This window comes from Salmo salar, chromosome ssa11, assembly GCF_905237065.1.
Source record: "Salmo salar chromosome ssa11, Ssal_v3.1, whole genome shotgun sequence".
Taxonomy (NCBI): Eukaryota; Metazoa; Chordata; class Actinopteri; order Salmoniformes; family Salmonidae; genus Salmo; species Salmo salar.
The window spans coordinates 39648389-39664587 of record NC_059452.1 but is presented as its reverse complement, the minus strand read 5'-3'; the positions used below and the strand labels follow the sequence as shown (position 1 = coordinate 39664587).

Below are 16199 nucleotides of genomic sequence, written 5' to 3'. Positions count from 1 at the left end.
TGGACAAATAAGATGTATATATTATCACAAACATTCATCCACTATTTTATAGCACTGTAGCACTTTCAAAATGTAAAACTGCTGTTGTCTACTCTGCTATTCATTGGGAGATAGAATTGGGCTTGTTTCATCTTTTATCTGGTGTTTGGATTTGTAGTGTTGTTTCGCAAACATTTGCTCATTAACCTTTAATGATAACCAAAAAACACTGAAATTCTGGCTGCTCTGTAAATAGGACTTTAAAGTTGGGGCTGAAAAAATGCTTACGGCTCAAGTCTATTCCGGTCTCATAGCTGTTTGTGCTGTGTTGTAATCCCTATGGGTCTCAATAAGGGTGTACTGTAGATAGGTGTAAAATGTTGTTCACCCTAAGCACTGTGGTAATAGCAGGAACATACACACATTGTAAACCAAACCAAAGGATGCAGAATCAGGATGTTTATAATGGGGGGGCTGATGGAATTCCTCTGACATTTCCAAACCTGGTTTATGTATTTTGTTTATAGTGAAGCGCTCAGTGTCAGCACAGTGCACTGGCTCTGTGAAAAACTGGCTTGCAAATATCAGCTCGGTGCAGATGCAACTACAAAGACTATTTTCATCACCTGGATTTACCTCGCTTCAAGCCAGCCACGTGATCCACTGATAGGCCTACACGTCCATCCACCGCTGCCAGGCTAGCCACAGAGCAGGGCACTATTGTGTAGGGAGCTAGCCACAGAGCAGGGCGCTATTGTGTAGGGAGCTAGCCACAGAGCAGGGCGCTATTGTGTAGGGAGCTAGCCACAGAGCAGGGCACTATTGTGTAGGGAGCTAGCCACAGAGCAGGACGCTATTGTGTAGGGAGCTAGCCACAGAGCAGGGCGCTATTGTGTAGGGAGCTAGCCACAGAGCAGGGCGCTATTGTGTAGGGAGCTAGCCACAGAGCAGGACGCTATTGTGTAGGGAGCTAGCCACAGAGCAGGGCGCTATTGTGTAGGGAGCTAGCCACAGAGCAGGGCACTATTGTGTAGGGAGCTAGCCACAGAGCAGGGCGCTATTGTGTAGGGAGCTAGCCACAGAGTAGTGATGAGGTTTGTGTCTGCTGTATTGCTCCAGCCTCTGCATCAGCAGAGTGTTGGCCACGAGATGAATGACCCTGAATTGAGTGTGTCAAAGGAAGAGAGGCAGCTGTGCTCCAGCCCCACTCCAGTCACTTTGCTCTGCTGACTAAGGATGATGTGTGTCTGCGCTTTAAAGCATATGGTCAGCCAATTTGACACCATCGTCCTTAGAAAAAGCCTCGGCTGAGCCCTCTCTCTCCCACTGCTCCTGCTTGGAAGCTGCTAAAGGCGGTCATTTTGTCTCAAACGGTGTGATTTGGACCCCCAGAGCCCAGCTTCCCCAACTGTTCCAACAGCAGCTGAAGACTGAGATGATTAAGCGTGTGATGGTGCTCGAGGCCTGCTGGAGAGGACAAGTCCCATTGCAGTAGCTCCACACAGGTCTCTCTCCATCTGTCTCACCAGCCTACATAGAAATCCACAGCCTGCTGTTGTGCCACAGTCACAGGCCTGCCCATTATAGACACACGGGTCCATTAGACCTATTGATGTGGTGTGATCAACCACTTGCTACAGTTTAAGGAGCTTTTAAGACCACTGTCTCCATATATGTTATGATGGAACATGTGTAGCTCCTTTCAGGAAGTTAACTATTTTGCTTTCCATAGTTTCTCCCTAATGGTCATTCTAAGCGAAGAGATCCTGTCTTAATACTTAAAATAAATGGAAAAGAGAGAGCAAGAGGGAAAGACAGAGCCAGTTTCATCTTATCTGTTGTCTGTAGCTTGTGAGGTGTGGAAATTGCAATATGTTTGCTTGTCCTATGTTGCTCTGCGTGCTACGTGTTGCTCGCTCTCTGTCTGCGTGCTACGCGTTGCTCGCTCTCTGTCTGCGTGCTACGCGTTGCTCGCCCTCTGTCTGCGTGCTACGCGTTGCTCGCCCTCTGTCTGGGCGCGTTGCTCGCCCTCTGTCTGCGTGCTACGCGTTGCTCGCCCTCTGTCTGCGTGCTACGCGTTGCTCGCCCTCTGTCTGCGTGCTACGCGTTGCTCGCCCTCTGTCTGCGTGCTACGCGTTGCTCGCTCTCTGTCTGCGTGCTACGCGTTGCTCGCTCTCTGTCTGCGTGCTACGCGTTGCTCGCTCTCTGTCTGCGTGCTACGCGTTGCTCGCTCTCTGTCTGCGTGCTACGCGTTGCTCGCTCTCTGTCTGCGTGCTACGCGTTGCTCGCTCTCTGTCTGCGTGCTACGCGTTGCTCGCTCTCTGTCTGCGTGCTACGCGTTGCTCGCTCTCTGTCTGCGTGCTACGCGTTGCTCGCTCTCTGTCTGCGTGCTACGCGTTGCTCGCTCTCTGTCTGCGTGCTACGCGTTGCTCGCTCTCTGTCTGCGTGCTACGCGTTGCTCGCTCTCTGTCTGCGTGCTACGCGTTGCTCGCTCTCTGTCTGCGTGCTACGCGTTGCTCGCTCTCTGTCTGCGTGCTACGCGTTGCTCGCTCTCTGTCTGCGTGCTACGCGTTGCTCGCTCTCTGTCTGCGTGCTACGCGTTCACTGCTCATTGTTAAAAAAAAATGTTTACCCCTTTTTCACCACAACTTCGTGATATCCAATTGGTAGTTAGTCTTGCGTCCACCGAAACACAACCTGCCAAGCTGCACTGCTTCTTGACACAATGCTCACTTAACCCGGTAGCCAGCCATACCAATGTTTTGGAGGAAACACTGTACACCTGGCGACCGTGTCAGCGTGCACTGCGTCCGGCCTGCCACAGGAGTCGCTTGAGCGCGATGGGGCAAACCCTCCCCTAACCCAGTTGATGCTGGGCCAATTGCGGCCGGCTGCAACACAGCCTGGGATCGAACCAGGATCTGTAGTGACGCAGCTAGCACTGCATAGCAGTGCCTCAGACCGCAGTGCCACTTGGGAGGCCCTCACTGGTCATTGTTTGTCTATTATAACCTGCCCAGGGACTGCTGTTGAAAGTTAGCCGCCTGGCTAAAACAGTCACTTTTACTGAAATGTTGATTTAATGTGCACTGTCCCTGTAAAAATAAAAATGAACTCAAGTCAACAGAAGATACTATTTTATTTTGTTTGTTTAGGGTTACCTGGCTGCAGTGAAGGGACTGAGCGGCCATATTGCCTCTAATGAATAACATGTATAACTTCTCCATGGGAACGCACCGTGCGACGGGGCAACTGGCGCTTTGAGATAGAGAAATGACCCCCAGAAGATAAATGGTAGAACTGATGCTGCGATCACGCCACACACCTGGCAACTCTCCCTCCTCTCTCGCTTTTTATCCATCTCCCTCTGTCTCTGTCTACCTCTCTCCTTTCCTCCTCTCCTGAGATGTCATCTCCTTGGAACGGAACAAATCAAATCAAATCAAATTTATTTTTATATAGCCCTTCGTACATCAGCTGATATTCTCAAAGTGCAGTACAGAAACCCAGCCTAAAACCCCAAACAGCAAGCAAAGCATGTGAAAGAAGCACGGTGGCTAGGAAAAACTCCCTAGGAAAAACTCCCTAGAAAGGCCAAAAACCTAGGAAGAAACCTAGAGAGGAACCAGGCTATGAGGGGTGGCCAGTCCTCTTCTGGCTGTGCAGGGTGGATATTATAACAGAACATGGTCAAAATGTTAAAATGTTAAAATGTTCATAAATGACCAGCATGGTCAAATAATAATAATCATAGTAGTTGTCGAGGGTGCAACAAGCACGTCCGGTGAACAGGTCAGGGTTCCATAGCCGCAGGCAGAACAGTTGAAACTGGAGCAGCAGCACGGCCAGGTGGACTGGGGACAGCAAGGAGTCATCATACCAGGTAGTCCTGAGGCATGGTCCTAGGGCTCAGGTCCTCCGAGAGAAAGACAGAAAGAGAGAAAGAGAGAATTAGAGAGAGCATATTTAAATTCACACAGGACACCGGATAAGACAAGAGAAATACTCCAGATGTAACAGACTGACCCTAGCCCCCCGACACATAAACTACTGCAGCATAAATACTGGAGGCTGAGACAGGAGGGATCAGAAGACACTGTGGCCCCATCCGATGATACCCCCGGACAGGGCCAAACAGGCAGGATATAACCCCACCCACTTTGCCAAAGCACAGCCCCCACACCACTAGAGGGATGTCTCCAACCACCAACTTACCGTCCTAAGACAAGGCCGAGTATAGCCCACAACGATCTCCGCCATGGCACAACCCAAGGGGGGGGCACCAACCCAGACAGGAAGACCACGTCAGTGACTCAACCCACTCAAGTGACGCACCCCTCCCATGGACGGCATGGAAGAACACCAGTAGGCCAGTGACTCAGCCCCTGTAAAAGGGTTAGAGGCAGAGAATCCCAGTGGAAAGAGGGGAACCGGCAAGGCAGAGACAGCAAGGGCGGTTCGTTGCTCCAGCCTTTCCGTTCACCTTCACACTCCTGGGCCAGACTATACTTAATCATAGGACCTACTGAAGAGATAAGTCTTCAGTAAAGACTTAAAGGTTGAGACTGAGTCTGCGTCTCTCACATTGGTAGGCAGACCATTCCATAAAAATGGAGCTCTATAGGAGAAAGCCCTAACTCCAGCCGTTTGCTTAGAAATTCTAGGGACAATTAGGAGGCCTGCGTCTTGTGACCGTAGCGTACGTGTAGGTATGTACGGCAGGACCAAATCGGAAAGATAGGTAGGAGCAAGCCCATGTAATGCTTTGTAGGTTAGCAGTAAAACCTTGAAATCAGCCCTTGCCTTAACAGGAAGCCAGTGTAGGGAGGCTAGCACTGGAGTAATATGATCACATTTTTTGGTTCTAGTCAGGATTCTAGCAGCCGTATTTAGCACTAACTGAAGTTTATTTAGTGCTTTATCCGGGTAGCCGGAGAGTAGAGCATTGCAGTAGTCCAGCCTAGAAGTAACAAAAGCATGGATTAATTTTTCTGCGTCATTTTTGGACAGAAAGTTTCAGATTTTTGCAATGTTACGTAGATGGAAAAAAGCTGTCCTTGAAACAGTCTTGATATGTTCTTCAAAAGAGAGATCAGGGTCCAGAGTAACGCCGAGGTCCTTCACAGTTTTATTTGAGACGACTGTACAACCATCCAGATTAATTGTCAGATTCAACAGAAGATCTCTTTGTTTCTTGGGACCTAGAACAAGCATCTCTGTTTTGTCCGAGTTTAAAAGTAGAAAGTTTGCAGCCATCCACTTCTTTATGTCTGAAACACAGGCTTCTAGCGAGGGCAATTTTGGGGCTTCACCATGTTTCATTGAAATGTACAGCTGTGTGTCGTCCGCATAGCAGTGAAATTTAACATTATGTTTTCTAATGACATCCCCAAGAGGTAAAATATATAGTGAAAACAATAGTGGTCCTAAAACGGAACCTTGAGGAACACCGAAATTTACAATTGATTTGTCAGAGGACAAACCATTCACAGAGACAAACTGATATCTTTCCGACAGATAAGATCTAAACCAGGCCAGAACTTGTCCATGTAGACCAATTTGGGTTTCCAATCTCTCCAAAAGAATGTGGTGATCGATGGTATCAAAAGCGGCACTAAGATCTAGGAGCACAAGGACAGATGCAGAGCCTCGGTCTGACGTCATTAAAAGGTCATTTACCACCTTCACAAGTGCAGTCTCAGTGCTATGATGGGGTCTAAAACCAGACTGAAGCGTTTCGTATACATTGTTTGTCTTCAGGAAGGCAGTGAGTTGCTGTGCAACAGCTTTTTCTAAAATTTTTGAGAGGAATGGAAGATTAGATATAGGCCGATTTTAGTTTTTTATAATTTCTGGATCAAGATTCGGCTTTTTCAAGAGAGGCTTTATTACTGCCACTTTTAGTGAGCTTGGTACACATCCGGTGGATAGAGAGCCGTTTATTATGTTCAACATAGGAGGGCCAAGCACAGGAAGCAGCTCTTTCAGTAGTTTAGTTGGAATAGGGTCCAGTATGCAGTTTGAGGGTTTGGAGGCCATGATTATTTTCATCATTGCGTCAAGAGATATAGTACTAAAACACTTTAGTATCTCCCTTGATCCTAGGTCCTGGCAGAGTTGTGCAGACTCAGGACAATGGAGCTTTGGAGGAATACCCAGATTTAAAGAGGAGTCTGTAATTTGCTTTCTAATGATCATGATCTTTTCCTCAAAGAAGTTCATAAATGTATTACTGCTGAAGTGAAAGCCATCCTCCATTTGCGAAGGCTGCTTTTTAGTTAGCTTTGCGACAGTATCAAAAAGAAATTTCGGATTGTTCTTATTTTCCTCAATTAAGTTGGAAAAATAGGATGATCGAGCAGCAGTGAGGGCTCTTCGATACTGCACGGTACTGTCTTTCCAAGCTAGTCGGAAGACTTCCAGTTTGGTGTGGCGCCATTTCCGTTCCAATTTTCTGGAAGCTTGCTTCAGAGCTCGTGTATTTTCTGTATACCAGGGAGCTAGTTTCTTATGACAGATGTTTTTAGTTTTTAGGGGTGCAACTGCATCTAGGGTATTGCGCAAGGTTAAATTGAGTTCCTCGGTTAGGTGGTTAACTGATTTTTGTCCTCTGACGTCCTTGGGTAGGCAGAGGCAGTCTGGAAGGGCATCAAGGAATCTTTGGGTCGTCTGAGAATTTATAGCACGACTTTTAATGCTCCTTGGTTGGGGTCTGAGCAGATTATTTGTTGCAATTGCAAACGTAATAAAATGGTGGTCCGATAGTCCAGGATTATGAGGAAAAACATTTAGATCCACAACATTTATTCCATGGGACAAAACTAGGTCCAGAGTATGACTGTGGCAGTGAGTAGGTCCAGAGACATGTTGGACAAAACCCACTGAGTCGATGATGGCTCCGAAAGCCTTTTGGAGTGGGTCTGTGGACTTTTCCATGTGAATGTTAAAGTCACCAAAAATTAGAATATTATCTGCTATGACTACAAGATCCGATAGGAATTCAGGGAACTCAGTGAGGAACACTGCATATGGCCCAGGAGGCCTATAAACAGTAGCTATAAAAAGTGAGTGAGTAGGCTGCATAGATTTCATGACTAGAAGCTCAAAAGACGAAAACGTCATTGTTGTTTTTTTTTGTAAATTGAAATTTGCTATCGTAAATGTTAGCAACACCTCCGCCTTTGCCGGATGCACGGGGGGTATGGTCACTAATGTAACCAGGGGTGAGGCCTCATTTAACACAGTAAATTCATCAGGCTTAAGCCATGTTTCAGTCAGGCCAATCACATCAAGATTATTATCAGTGATTAGTTCATTGACTATAACTGCCTTGGAAGTGAGGGATCTAACATTAAGTAACCCAATTTTGAGATGTGAGGTATCACAATCTCTTTCAATAATGCCAGGAATGGAGGAGGTCTTTATACTAGTGAGATTGCTAAAGCGAACACCGCCATTTTTAATTTTGCCCAACCTAGATCGAGGCACAGACACGGTCTCAATGGGGAAAGCTGAGCTGACTACGCTGACTGTGCTAGTGGCAGACTCCACTAAGCTGGCAGGCTGGCTAACAGCCTGCTGCCTGGCCTGCACCCTATTTCATTGTGGAGCTAGAGGAGTTAGAGCCCTGTCTATGTTCGTAGATAAGATGAGAGCACCCCTCCAGCTAGGATGGAGTCCGTCACTCCTCAACAGGCCAGGCTTGGTCCTGTTTGTGGGTGAGTCCCAGAAAGAGGGCCAATTATCTACAAATTCTATCTTTTGGGAGGGGCAGAAAACAGTTTTCAACCAGCGATTGAGTTGTGAGACTCTGCTGTAGAGCTCATCACTCCCCCTAACTGGGAGGGGGGCCAGAGACAATTAATCTATGCCGACACATCTTTCTAGCTGATTTACACGCTGAAGCTATGTTGCGCTTGGTGACCTCTGACTGTTTCATCCTAACATCGTTGGTGCCGACGTGGATAACAATATCTCTATACTCTCTACACTCGCCAGTTTTAGCTTTAGCCAGCACCGTCTTTAGATTAGCCTTAACGTCGGTAGCCCTGCCCCCTGGTAAACAGTGTATGATCGCTGGATGATTAGTTTTAAGTCTAATACTGCGGGTAATGGAGTCGCCAATGACTAGGGTTTTCAATTTGTCAGAGCTAATGGTGGGAGCCGTCGGCGTCTCAGACCCCACAACGGGAGGAGTAGAGACCAGAGAAGTCTCGGCCTCCGACTCCGACTCGCTTAATGGGGAGAACCGGTTGAAAGTTTCTGTCGGCTGAATAAGCGACACCGGTTGAGCATTCCTACAGCGTTTCCCTCCAGAAGCCATGAGAAAGATGTCCGGCTGCGGGGACCGTGCGAGGGGGTTTATACTAACGTTACTATCTGTACTTACTGGTGGCACAGACGCTGTTTCATCCTTTCCTACACTGAAATTACCCTTGCCTAACGATCGCGTCTGAAGCTGGGCTTGCAGCACAGCTATCCTTGCCGTAAGGCGATCGTTCTCCTGTATATTATAAGTACAACGACTGCAATTAGAAGGCATCATGTTAATGTTACTTAGCTTCGGCTGTTTGAAGTCCTGACGAACCATGTCCAGATAAAACCTCCGGGGTGAAAAAGTTGAATGAAAAAAGTTGAGTGAGGGGAAAAAGTAAAAATATACGGTAATGAAAAAGTAAAAAACCGTCAGGTATCAAAGTAAGATCGGGAACAGGCATCATTTAAACTACATTTAACATGCAGCCACTTATTTTAATGCTGTTCGTTGTGTTATTAAAACTGGCTTCCGAACCCTTTAATTATTCTGTTTCTCACCCCTGCAGAACTGATAATTGGGGGTATTTATCTAAACAATACCACTATGTGACTCTGGGTGAATGTCTGAATTATGTATGAGGTTAAATGCAGAGCAATTGTTGTCAGTGAGGTTTACCATTACGCAGGGATAAATGGCTGGAAGAAAGCGTAACAACACCTTCCTTTCCCTTCTCATCAAGCACTTTTGTAGGGAGGGGACTTAGGAACAGGATAAGATTTGTCTCTGCCTTGCCTCTTGCTAGTGAATTCTTGTGGGCTGGTTTTGGCTGTGGTTTGTTGTGAACTAGCAGGAAGACATTTTGTACTGAATTTGACATTGAATAGTTTGACATTGAATAGTTTGTGTTCATATCTGTTTTGTGCTGTCTGTTTTAAGCTTTAGTTATGAATATAGAATGTATGAGTCAGTAATTGGGTTTTGTGAGTCGTTGATGGTTTTGAAATGTGACTTAACGCATAGTGATTTGATTGAAGTGGAATGGCAGGTGAACAGTTGTCACAGACTGAATCTAAATGAAAATACATGAGTTTCTGTGCTAGGGCCGATACGGTTTTGCTTCCTGTCAAAGGCTGTTCAAGTCAACAAGAACGTACTGCCATTGTTTAATTACAACTAACGAACTTCAATCCCTCTCTCCTCTCCAGGCACGGCGGCGCGGCCCTTCAGCCCCTTCTGGTTCTCGGTGGAGCCGTGGGACACACTGGCTGTGAGAGGTGCCCCGGCACTGCTCAACTGCTCAGCGCACAGCGGGGACCCTGCCTCGGAGCCCACTGCGCCCCAGGCCCGTGTGGAGTGGAAGAAGGATGGAACCTTCCTGAGCCTGGCGCCAGACGACGGGCGGCGGCGTGTTCTCCCTGACGGCTCGCTGCTCATCTCTAGCGTGGTGCACTCCAAGCACAACAAGCCCGACGAGGGAATGTACCAGTGTGTGGCCACCATCGACAGCCTGGGAACCATTGCCAGCCGCACCGCCCGCCTCACCGTGGCAGGTAGGACCCATACACAGAACATATATAATACTGGGTTCTATTTCATTCTCTGGGTGAGACTGAGGAGGGAGAGAGGGAGTTGAAAGGCAGCAATAAATAATGTATGTAATGAGTGAGAAATAGATGCCAGAAAAGAGGGACTGGCATACAGTGTAAATGAAAGTGTGCACTAATTGATCCAGGCTGACCACATTACCTGTCCTAAGAACACAGCATGCCCTGAGAAAAGGCCTTTGTTGTCCAACTCTGTTGTCCAACTGTGGTATTTGTGCTTATTTTCAGTATATTTTCAATATATGTTGCTGCACTGTCAAAAACATGAGGGGGGTCTGGTTGTATGTCGCTGTGGGCTCTGCGAGCCACAGGGCTGTACAATGTGACCTTGTTTCATTTGGGTGAGAGAGCCGAGCAGAGCAGCGGGGATTATTAGGTGTTTGAGCTGGGTCTTGCCCCGAAATTCAATTTGCAGGCGGAGGAGCGCAGGAATGCAATTATGTTCTCCCTCAGCCCTGTTATGTTGGAGAGGGGGGTGTGGATGACTGGAGAGGGCCTTCATCTTAGACTCCGCCAGAGTAGCCTTCTCAGGTGTGGGTGTGAAGTCACTCTCACGGTCTATCTCTGACTGCATGTGTTATCATAACCTTTTGGAGCTAATGAGCTCGTCTTGTCAGTCGTTGAGGAGAGCGGACGACCATTGCCCCATATAAAAACGGATGTACTACAGCAGTGTTTCCCTACCAGGGGTACCTGTCCTAGCCGCAGGGGATACTTGGACCCCTGGGGGTGCCTGTCCTAGCCACAGGGGATACTAGGACCCCTGGGGGTGCCTGTCCTAGCCACAGGGGATACTAGGACCCCCGGGGGTACCTGTCCTAGCCACAGGGGATACTTGGACCCCTGGGGGTGCCTGTCCTAGCCACAGGGGATACTAGGACCCCTGGGGGGGCCTGTCCTAGCCACAGGGGGTACTAGGACCCCTGGGGGTACCTGTCCCAGCCACAGGGGATACTAGGACCCCTGGGGGTGCCTGTCCTAGCCACAGGGGATACTAGGACCCCTGGGGGTACCTGTCCCAGCCACAGGGGGTACTAGGACCCCTGGGGGTGCCTGGCCTATCCTCAGGGGATACTAGGACCCCTGGGGGTGCTTGGGCTATCCACAAGGGGTTCTTCAGGGGAACTCAAGTCAGAGAAGAATTCAGTTGGTGCTACAGTAACTGAAAAAGGTTGAACCACTGTACTAAATTACCCATCATTCCATGTGGAACATTTCCTGTTTTATCACAGTGAAGACTGTTCCACCTAGTGTCTGTTTTACCTAGTGTCGGTCAAAGGTTGCTTTCTAATCTATACTGCTGAAAAGAAGCTACCTGAAAGCATTCCTTCCTTGATGGTTTTAGCCTATAGAATTAGCCGCTGTGATCCAATGAAACATGCATGATATGTCATTGTCTTTAGGCCTTTCAATATTAACACTGTGATGCGATGGGACACACAATATACGATGGCTTCAGACGACTTGACATCGTTTGCAGCCCGCTGGAGGTCCACAGCTATCCCCCAACCCCACCCCACTCGATCACGTGGACTGACCCGACACTATCATTATGGGAAATCTCCTATCAGGTCACACTGCTGCATCAAAATAATCTACCTCAACAGAGAACAAGCTTCATTGTGTGTATGAGAGCGAGCGACAGGTGTCAGTTTGAATCTGTGTGTGTGAGAGCGCGCACGTCTGCGTGTGTGTGTGCGAGCGAGAGGTGTCAGTTTGAATCTGTGTGTGTGTGAGAGCGCGCACGTCTGCGCATGTTCGTGTGTGTGTGTGGCTTCATGGTATCTAGTGGAGTCTGACTCTGTACAGCCGTCCATCAATCTGTGTCAGTGTGGTCAGTGCATGTTTTATGTAAACAGCAGCACTCTGAGGGAAGGGCCTGGGATCAGGTCCTGCTATAAAATTATACAACCACAGAGTCAATGAGATGTCAACTGTTATGGGATTCAGGATTTAAATCCATTTTACAAACGCATAGAGCTGGGCTACACCTCCTACTTGTCCTTAGAGGCATAGAGCTGGGCTACACCTCCTACTTGTCCTTAGAGGCATAGAGCTGGTCTACACCTCCTACTTGTCCTTAGAGGCATAGAGCTGGGCTACACCTCCTACTTGTCCTTAGACGCATAGAGCTGGGCTACATGTTCTACTTGTCCTTAGAGGCATAGAGCTGGGCTACACCTCCTACTTGTCCTTAGAGGCATAGAGCTGGGCTACATGTTCTACTTGTCCTTAGAGGCATAGAGCTGGGCTACACCTCCTACTTGTCCTTAGAGGCATAGAGCTGGGCTACACCTCCTACTTGTCCTTAGAGGCATAGAGCTGGTCTACACCTCCTACTTGTCCTTAGAGGCATAGAGCTGGGCTACACCTCCTACTTGTCCTTAGCATAGAGCTGTTTCTAAACTCTTCTACATTAATGTGGATACTACCATGATTACGGATAATCGTGAATAATGATGAGTGAGAAAGTTAGACGCACAAATATACCCCCAAGACATGCTACCCTCTCACCATTACAATAACAGGGAGTTTAGCATTTTATATCAAACCCCCAAGACATGCTAACCTCTCACCATTACAATAACAAGGCAGGTTAGCATTTTATATCATACCCCCAAGACATGCTACCCTCTCACCATTACAATAACAGGGGAGGTTAGCATTTTATATCAAACCCCCAAGACATACTAACCTCTCACCATTACAATAACAGGGGAGGTTAGCATTGTATATCAAACCCCCAAGACATGCTAAACTCTCACCATTACAATAACAGGGGAGGTTAGCATTTTATATCAAACCCTCCAAGACATGCTAACCTCTCACCATTACAATAACAGGGGAGGTTAGCATTTTATATCATACCCCCAAGACATGCTAACCTCTCACGTTTACAATAACAGCGGAGGTTAGCATTTTATATCATACCACCAAGACATGCTACCCTCTCACCATTACAATAACAGGGGAGGTTAGCATTTTATATCAAACCCTACAAGACATGCTAACCTCTCACCATTACAATAACAGGGGAGGTTAGCATTGTATATCAAACCCCCAAGACATGCTAAACTCTCACCATTACAATAACAGGGGAGGTTAGCATTTTATATCAAACCCTCCAAGACATGCTAACCTCTCACCATTACAATAACAGGGGAGGTTAGCATTTTATATCATACCCCCAAGACATGCTAACCTCTCACGTTTACAATAACAGCGGAGGTTAGCATTTTATATCATACCCCCAAGACATGCTAATCTCTCACCATTACAATAACAGGGGAGGTTAGCATTTTATATCATACCCCCAAGACATGCTAACCTCTCACCATTACAATAACAGGGGAGGTTAGCATTTTATATCATACCCCCAAGACATGCTAACCTCTCACCATTACAATAACAGGGAAGGTTAGCATTTTATATCATACCCCCAAGACATGCTAACCTCTCAGCATTACAATAACAGGGGAGGTTAGCATTTTATATCATACCCCCAAGACATGCTAACCTCTCACGTTTACAATAACAGGGGAGGTTAGCATTTTATATCATACCCCCAAGACATGCTAACCTCTCAACATTACAATAACAGGGGAGGTTAGCATTTTTGGGGGGTATGATATTTGTGCGTCTAACGTTCTCACTCATCATTATTCACTCATCATTCAGGATTATCTGTAATCGTGGTAGCATCCACATTTTTGGCTTGCATGCACACACACACACACACATATACACACACACACATATACACACACATCCCGCCCACGTCGCCCAATGATCTGTCTCCAGCTGGCTGTCAGGTTGGCAATAAAAAGGTTAATTGCGATGTGGTGGGAGCAAGCCATTACAGTGGAGAATGGGCTGGAAATGGGGCCGTGGGTGCGACCTCTGAGATGTAATGGCGATAGCGGGCACGGCACGCTGACAAATGCAGGGAGTAATATCAGTGATTGATGGGAGGAAGGCATGTCATTCCCCTGATCCCTCTCCAGAGAAGTCTTTGCTTCAATACCTCGGCTTGCTGGCTGGCTGGCTGTCTGTCCTTACCTTCACCTCGCCTGTTTCTTTCCTCTCTCTTCTCTCCCACTCTAGTTTAGGGCTGGGCGATATGGCCAAAATATATCACTGCATAAAAAAAAAAGGACGGTATTTGACTTTTGTTTTTGAAAAGTAGTGAGCGACACTAGGGTGACAACACACACTCATTGAAGTCACTTAGAATGTTTGTCCATTCTGATTGTTTTATATTGTTCTATTCAACCCAAAATCATTTTCAGCATTATCATACATTTCTGTATTTCCTGCACTCATTGGACACAACTTCTACACTGCCATGTAGGGCTGAACGATATGGGCAGACAAGGCATTATTTTTAACCAAATGTTGCAATTGCGATTTGACTTGCAATTTAGAGCTAAACACTTGGGTGAACTGTTGGAATCATGGAAATGGAATGATTATTCTAATTATTTAGTTAAAATATAATAGTGGGCACTTTAACTAGTGTGGTTTGACATGAAAATGAAAAATGCCAGGGAGGAGTTATTGTCACAGGATAGGAGCCAGCGTGTTGATAAGTGTTCACTATGGGGCTACATTGAATGTTTTCTCTTAGCTGCTTCATGTAGCTAACATATTCTTTCTTTGCATATTCCTCTTTTATTTAGAAGATACTGTTGCACAAACAACATGCTGATTTAGGTCTACACCATCACAGGTATTATCAGGCTGTATAGAAAATTACGTTTGCTCTGACTCAGTACATTTATTAGCTAGCTAGCATTAGCGGCTAACAAGATTTAGGCCTAACTTTCTAAGAATAGACAAACTAGCTGTTTGCAGATGTAAGAAACACAAACTAATAGTGTAATTATAGAACGCTAGTGGATTTATATTTAAGAAGCAAAGTGAAAACAGCATCGTTTTCATCAACATTGTTGCATGTGCTGCATTGACCATGCAGACTGAACGCAAGCGTCTCCTGGTAGAGGAAAAACTGCTCCCTTGAGTGACGGGGCGGGGCCAGGTCTGGAAAGCTGCATGGAGAGAGATGACTCTGTTAAATCAAATGTTATTTGTCACGTGCTCCGAATACAACAGGTGTAGACCTTACAGTGAAATGCTTACTTACAAGCCCTTAACCAACAATGCAGTTTTAAGAAAAATACCCCCCTCCAAAAAAAAGAAATAAAGTAACAAATAATTAAAGAGCATCAGTAAAATAACAATAGCGAGGCTATATTCAGGGGGTACCGGTACAGAGTCAACGTGCGGGGGCACCGGTTACTCAAGGTAATTGAGGTAATATGTACATGTAGGTAGAGTTATTGAAGTGACCATACATGGATAATAAATAGAGTGGCAGCAGTGTAAAGGGGGGGGGCACAATGCAAGTAGGCTGGGTAGACATTTGATTAATGTTCAGTAGTCTTATGGCTTGGGGGTAGAAATTGTTTAGATGCCTCATGGACCTAGACTTGGCACTCCGGTACCACTTAGCGAAGCAAACTATAAAAATGGATGTTACCCACAGCGTATCACATTTAACAAAGCAAAGTAAAAAATCTAAACCGATCTCTGCATCAATACTGGTATATGGTATATCACCCAGCCCTACTCTAGTTTCACTCCCTCACACCATTCTCTCTCTCTATCCTTCACACCATTATAGCTCTTGTTATTCCCATCCCTCTCCTCCACCATCCTTTTGTTTTCCCATTCCCCCTGTTTTAAACAAATATTTCTTAAATTGAACCTTTATTTAACTAGGCAAGTCAGTTAAGAACAAATTGTTATTTACAATGACAGCCTACCAGGGAACAGTGGGTTAACTGCCTTGTTCAGGGGCAGAACGACAGATCTTTACCTTGTCAGCTTGGGAATTCGATCCAGCAACCTTTCGGTTACTGGCCCAACGCTCTAACTACTAGGCTGCCTGCCGCCCCTGTTCTACCCTCTCTCTGTTTCTTCCTGTGTGTGTGTGTGTGTATGTGTATGTATGTGTGTGTGTGTGTGTGTGAGGGGATAGAAGTCATAGCCACACACACAGATGGGGGTGGATTATAGCGTCCCTTGGCTAGGCAGCGTCATGTATTCCGACCTACAAGAGAGGGAGACAGGGGGGAGGGACGGAGGGGAGGGGACAGGAGGGGAGAGGCAATAGGGCGGAGTGTGAGACTCCAGTAATGAGAATCCCTTCTCGCCCTGCCTAGTCTGCTCCCACACATCCTCCCTGCTCTCCACCACAACAACGCTAGACTCTCTTTGAACTCATCCCCTTGAGACGGCTTTAGGTGAGCCACTCAGCCGCACCCCACCACAGCACGACGGGGGCACCCCGAAAGGAG

General features: G+C 46.8%; 1 protein-coding gene across 1 annotated transcript in view; it reads left to right on the top strand.

The window, feature by feature from the left end:
* Window positions 1-9434: 9434 nt before the first annotated feature.
* LOC106568778 (neogenin-like) overlaps window positions 9435-16199 on the top strand; it is a gene marked incomplete at its 5' end in the record, with an annotated part of 185749 nt that continues 178984 nt past the window's right edge. The window contains 1 exon segment of the mRNA XM_045688863.1: window positions 9435-9786. Coding sequence (XP_045544819.1) covers window positions 9435-9786 — 352 coding nt within the window.